Here is a 6856-nt window from a genome sequence, read left to right on the forward strand (position 1 = left end):
CAGTCACACCCATTAAATACGATTTACGAGCTATTTTCATTGACTTGTGCTGTGAAATGATCGCCACTCTCAAAGTGGTCATGATTAAATGTAATTAGGCTTGCGCCTCAAAATTCAAAATATAACCCCAACATCTAAAATGAAGTCTCGAATTGGTCATTTCAAAACCTACATATATTGTTACTGTCTAGTAGGTCACAGTATTATTGTATTATTGGACTTTTCAATAAGAATGTTCGTAAATTCACTATTATAATATCTATGCCTATGCAAAAATATAGAAATAAATTCCTGATAATAGTTCTAGTTCAAATGTTAAGTTGAATGCTAAAAAAGTATTGAAACAGATAATTAAGGAATTCATTTTTACCCCTAATCATTTATATAATTTATATGGCAGCAGGGCCGTCAAACTGTCTGATTTATGATTTTGTGGGATACTGAGCAGTCTACTTTTTTTCCCTTTTAAAAGATATCTCTTTGGTTTTATTAACATTTTTTTTCTAAATAATTTTAGTCACACCACAATTCATATTTCTCAACTTTATGCGAAGTGAAATGAAATTAATTTTGTAGTGTTATGGTAACAACAACAGCTACAGTATCATGTCAGATCGTTAATATAGAGTCGAGACAACTAGCCTTTGAGATGAGACCGGTATGAACTGAATTTAGCCTTGTGCAGGTTAGGTTGTGCATAGGTAGTACATGGATTTCGAAGGAAGTTACTGTACAGCTTCTACAAAAATTACTTAGCTGAACTAATATTACTAGAGGGTGTAATTTGATTTTGTTTTCTATATCTCATCGGTGTCCAAATTATTAATTTATATAGGCCTATCAATTCAATCCAACATTAAATATAAACGTTTTGAAGTATTTTTTTTGTATCCGCCCTCGACAAATCTCGGATGGGGGTGCTGCAGCCTCCTATCCTCCCCCCCCCACCCCCGTGACGCTCGCTTCGCATTATGACCATTAAAAGAAGATAGGCTGTTGCGCGCATGTTACATGTTATCTCGCTCAGTTATTTATTTGTACCTAAGTAGAAAGTTCAATAATTTATGGCTACTGTGCTTGTTTTAATAGTTTGATAAAAAGCGACTGGAGACTGCAAAGAATAGCATATCAAGCATGGAAAATCACGAAAGAGGGAAAACAGTTGAACGAAATTTTCCTGGAAAGAATAGAGGATTAAATGAAATGTGTAATGGCCGATATTACTTATCCTTTAAACAATTGTTATCAATGGTTATCATCTGGTAGACGGTTAAATCTATCACCTGCAAAACTAACTAAGCATTATCATAATCTTTTTTTTCCCCGTTCTACGTAAAGAAGAGTTAATAACAGTCAACTCTTTGAACTTGTTGAATAGGCCTAATGTACTTACAAAAACATGCACCGTTTTATTCATGTGATTTAGTGTTTTTCCAAGTTGCTCATACGTTTTTCTGCGACACTTTTTTCACCCATTTCCTTTTGGACAAAATAAAGAAATCTGAATCTAAATCTAAATGTTACTTTTCTCCAGATTTTTCGGAGGTCATCTGGGAATTTTGCATCGAGGACGGGATTGTACTGCAATTATAGAATGTTGGTAAGGCCTTATTAAATTAGTATAAAAGCTTTATTTTATCACAGATACTTCTATACTTTACGGGTGTCACAATCACCACTATAATCATCGTCATTATCAATATCCTTTACTACCACCAATATTATCATACTCATCCGTCGTCATCATTATCATCATCGTCATCATCATCACTACCATGATAATCGTAACTATTGACTTTCAACATTGTCTAAACGCTTTTCCTTCCACAAAATAAATTGTTATTTGTTATTTGATTATTTATATAGCGCATTCCGTTAGGTTACAAAGCGCTTTGTTGTCCCTGGTCATTGAGTAGGCCTATACATGCTTAAGTGTTGCTGCCATATTGCGCAGTAGCAGGTAACCCCACCAGGTACCCATTTGTATGTAGAGAGTAGGCCTACCTTGCTTAGGGACACAAGGGAAATGCACAGCGAGTGATTGAAGCCCCGACCTCGAGGTTGAGAAACCGAATCGTTCTCGCTGCGCCAAACCGCTTCCACGAGCGGTTTGTAATTATCAGAAGTGACAATTTGTAACTATGGTTTTTGGATCGGATCTGATCTGATCAGATTTAATTCATACATACAAAATTCATCGATAGTGTGCTGTCAAATAACTAGGAACTCTACTATGTTGAAACATGGAGAAAAGGACGCATTCTCTTTCATCCATGGTTGAAATTACGAATGTTTTCTATTAGGTACGCTTTCTTATTAGTTAATTATTTTTATGTTGTGTTCTTCTTGTATAACCAACTTTATTACCAACACATTATTATTTTTTTTATTTTTTGCTTACTTTTTTTTTTAGGATAAAAGCATACGGAAGTATACTGTGTATGCACACTTACCACTTATCACGAATTTTGGTTTACGACCCAGCAATCGTGAAAGTAAGTATTGTGGAAATGTATCTCTCTCTTTCTCTCTCTATCGCAAACTAGCAATAAAAGACAACTGCCTATTGCTAGCGTAACTAAATACCGTACTGTACAAGCGTATGAAACAGAACTTTTTGAGAATAATGTTTAAGCTATTTCTGATAGGCTTTTTTTTTGACTGGTAGTAAGTTAAATCTTTCAAAAGATGGGATGGCGACAAGACAGAAGATGGTTCCCCACGTCACTCAGGGTAATCTACACAGGTGTGCCTTTGCTTTCTGGACCCTCTCCTGCAAATATCTAGATCCTCCCCAGTACTACAACCGTCCTCACAAAAAGCCACCGTGGACCGAAAGCCAGACTGAACAGTCACACCCATTAAATACGATTTACGAGCTATTTTCATTGACTTGTGCTGTGAAATGATCGCCACTCTCAAAGTGGTCATGATTAAATGTAATTAGGCTTGCGCCTCAAAATTCAAAATATAACCCCAACATCTAAAATGAAGTCTCGAATTGGTCATTTCAAAACCTACATATATTGTTACTGTCTAGTAGGTCACAGTATTATTGTATTATTGGACTTTTCAATAAGAATGTTCGTAAATTCACTATTATAATATCTATGCCTATGCAAAAATATAGAAATAAATTCCTGATAATAGTTCTAGTTCAAATGTTAAGTTGAATGCTAAAAAAGTATTGAAACAGATAATTAAGGAATTCATTTTTACCCCTAATCATTTATATAATTTATATGGCAGCAGGGCCGTCAAAACCGTACCGGCTTTAGCCGGACTAATTTTTCTCAATTGAATTACTTTTAAAAATAAATATACACTGATACCTAGGCCTATGAAGTTAGTTATTGTTCACATCTTTTTAATGTTTAAATATTTAAACAAAAATCCACCATTCGCTTGTTTTTTATTGCCTATAAATTCAACTTTGACAATCCTTAATTCTAGTAATTAAGATTGATTTTGAAAATCTCTAGAGGTATTAATATAGCAATTAACTATATTGTTTTGGGGTGAGTATGGTATCTACAGTAGTCCACTTCCACTAGCTTTAAATCCTTCCCTGCATGATGGGTGTTGAATGTGGGTAGCTGCTTTGAAGGTTGCCAGCTTTTATTTCTGGGCGTCTAGAGATGCCATATTTTCAAAAATTGTGCACCATGGTTGGGCTGGGGTAGGTATGAATTCAATATCCCAAATAACATTAAGTGTTGTGTCTGCCTCTTGAGGGGTAGCGGCCATATTGGCATCAGAGGCAGTGGCGTAAGGTATACCGGCTTTTCAGTGATAGTAGTGCTAGTACAATTAATCTAGAGCGTCATCAATAACTTATTAATGCAAATTTGGCAAGTAAGCCTGAGTGTAATTTAAAGTGCATCAGCCGTATGTTTTTCGAAACCGTATTCATTAATTTGTAGGCCTATTTCCTAATATAATGCATAGCATACTGTATATTTGTAACACATATTTGCATATTTTTAATATTTCACCATACCTGCACTTTGTGTAAATAGGCCTGTAGTCATTGTTATTTTTTGTTATTCGGATTCTGTTGCACCTTACTTATTCATGGAGAAAAAAGCAACTCAAGTCATCTACAGCGTATTATTAATATTTCACCATAAGTCATTGTTATTTATTGTATATGATGTATTTATGTTTGTTGCACTTTACGTATTCATGGAGGAATACAATTCATCTATTTATGGCACTCATAAGAAATTGAATTTTGAACTATTTATCATTTTTCGCAACTGACCTACATTTTTCTTATTAACATGATTTAAAATAGGTCACGTATTGTTATTTGTGGTCATTATCTTGAGTCATGCTACTATTTTCTGTGCCCAAATATTTTTTTGGACCCACTCTCATTATACTGGGCATATGCCTTATTATCTCTTTTTTGAATATAGTACCTAAAGTTTTCTTGAGTTATACTGGTAAGAGGATGCCCAAGGTCATACTCTCAAAATCTTCGTATGGGAAACATTACCCATACATGCTTCCGACGGACGGATATGTGGCAGTCATTCACCGATAAAACTGTCAAAAAAAAAAAGCGAATCCTACGATTAGCAATGACTTTTAAAGGTAACTTTTAAACAATCATGACATTATCAGTATCAATGTTGTTATGTGTTTAATATTTTTTTTTGTAGGAAATATTAAGGAGTGAACATAAAAAACCTCGATATTCCTGGTTTGAGAATATTTTTGGAGAACGTTTCCTTGGAAGAAGTTTACTTACAGAAACTGATCACCAAAAGTGGGCATCTAAGCGGTCAAGATTAAATAAGGCATTTCACAAATCGTAGGTTTAAACTATTATTGTGTAACAGTAATGAAACTCAAATACGTAAGATGTTGACTTCAGAAATACTAAAATTTTAGAAGTTGCTGGCGCATCGGTTGTAGCTTGGACTCCCAACCTTGAGGCCGGGGGTTCGAAACTCTCGCTGTGCAAATCGCTTGTGTCCTTGGGCAAGACACTTTATCTTCGGTTGTCTCTCTCTACCCAGGAGTATAAGTGGGTTCCTGGTAGGTTCGAACACTATTTCGATTACAGCAGCAACATTATGGGGCCTGAGTGCATGAGATTGCGGCAGGATTTGGGACAGTGTCAGTGACTTTATCAGGGGGGTTTCACGGTTCCTCACCTCCTCTTTTTGTTCAAACGTAAAAAAAAAATACATTTGTACATTAATGGCAATATATTTTATTTTAATGTCAAGATCATTGAAGCAAATGGTTCATCAGTTCGATATGTGCGCCAGAGGTCTGCTTGATCATCTAAAAACACTAGCTGATGGTAAACAAGTAATTCCGATGGCTGAAAAATTCATGCTATTAACTCAAGATATAATTGCGAAGGTATTGTATAATTTCAATTCATTTTATTTCACTTGTGAAACAATCAATAATATAGATGGTATGATATTTATATGAAGGTTGTGTAACAAAAAAAAATGGGAAAGCTTAGAAAATGAAACGCTGTAATAAATTATACCGAAAGTATCATGCGGAAGTGTTGTAGTAAAGGATTCCTCATCTTTAATGTTAAACAGGTTGGTTTTGGATTGGATCTTGGAGTCTACGCCGAGGATGGACTTAAGTTTGACCAAGCACTTTCAGCTACATTTCGCCTGAAATGGGTTCATTTCTTACCACAGTGGTTTTCGGTAATTAAGCATAATTCCTACCAGCGCTAGATTGCTGCTGCTGTTCTGCTGCTGTTGCCTTTGCTGCTGCTATTGTTGTGGTCAGTTTTTATTTATTTGTAACATAATTGATAAATCCTTTTATGTAATCAAAAAATGAAAACAGACTCAATGATTTAATCAAGGGACGAGTTAATGCAGTGGCAGATGTGATCATGAAACGGGTTGGTTTCCCAACCTTGCGGTCGGGGTTTAAATCTCTCGCTGTATACATTCCTCAAGGCACTTTATCTTCATTGCTTCTCTCTACTCAGGAGTATAAATGGGTAGGCCTATCTGGTGGGGTTGGCAACTCCTGCCCTGTCCAGCAGCAACATTTAAGCATGTGGACCCAATGACAAAGGAAAAAGAAGCTCTTTGTATTTACAAAGAAAATTGGCGCTATATAAATGATATAAATAATTATAATAATAATAAAAATAACTTCGACAACATATGGAACAGTAACTCAACAGATGAATAAAGATATTCGACAGACGTGGATAATATGTGATCGACACAGTGGCTAATGCGACCGACAAATGAAAGAAATAACTTTAAAAGCTCTAATTAGCTTACAGATCTTTCCTCTTTTTGTATCGATATGATACAAAAGAGTATAGAACTGCAGGAGGTCCGACTCTCGGGTTTCGTTGGAACGTAATTCTATTTCAAAAGTACTACCAAGAAATAGAGGGTGTCCTTCAAAGGCGCGTTTAGAACTCTGTTCAAATTCTAATAAGTCGCCCCCTATCTCGTGGTAGTATCTTTTAACGTTTCATTGTGTGCATACAAAATCAGGGCAGTCGGACCTCTTGCAATTCTATATACTCTTTGATAGTACCCGCCATTTGGAAAGAGTCGTAAACAGCGTAGATTATCCACGTCGGCATGCCGGATGATACGAAGTCTAGGACGTGAGTGCATCCTGAAGAGAATGGACGACATGAGAAACGGTCACGAGACTCCAATAGATTTGTTGCACTTTATCCTGCAAGAGTACACAATAGACAAGTCCTCGCTTACTGGCGACTGGTTCGAAAGAATCGTCGATGAATTTGTAACCTTCTTTATAGCAGGTAGGTAATAATCTAAGGGACAATGTTAAACCAGTACAGACTGATAAGCCTATTTTATATATATATATATAT

The 6856-nt window shown here is 35.7% G+C and overlaps 1 protein-coding gene across 2 annotated transcripts in view; it reads left to right on the top strand.

Moving 5' to 3' along the window:
• Nucleotides 1–6856, top strand: part of LOC117122746 (cholesterol 24-hydroxylase-like) — a 17206-nt gene that overhangs the window by 3267 nt on the left and 7083 nt on the right. For both annotated transcript variants that reach the window (XM_033268452.1, XM_033268451.1), the window contains 6 exons: nucleotides 1535–1600; nucleotides 2414–2495; nucleotides 4668–4819; nucleotides 5241–5379; nucleotides 5574–5687; nucleotides 6547–6784. In XM_033268452.1, coding sequence (XP_033124343.1) covers nucleotides 1535–1600; nucleotides 2414–2495; nucleotides 4668–4819; nucleotides 5241–5379; nucleotides 5574–5687; nucleotides 6547–6784 — 791 coding nt within the window. The remainder of the gene's footprint in view (nucleotides 1–1534; nucleotides 1601–2413; nucleotides 2496–4667; nucleotides 4820–5240; nucleotides 5380–5573; nucleotides 5688–6546; nucleotides 6785–6856) is intronic.

Source organism: Anneissia japonica, unplaced genomic scaffold (genome assembly GCF_011630105.1).
Source record: "Anneissia japonica isolate Jap-2015-1 unplaced genomic scaffold, ASM1163010v1 scaffold1884_len437306_cov177, whole genome shotgun sequence".
Lineage (NCBI taxonomy): Eukaryota > Metazoa > Echinodermata > Crinoidea > Comatulida > Comatulidae > Anneissia > Anneissia japonica.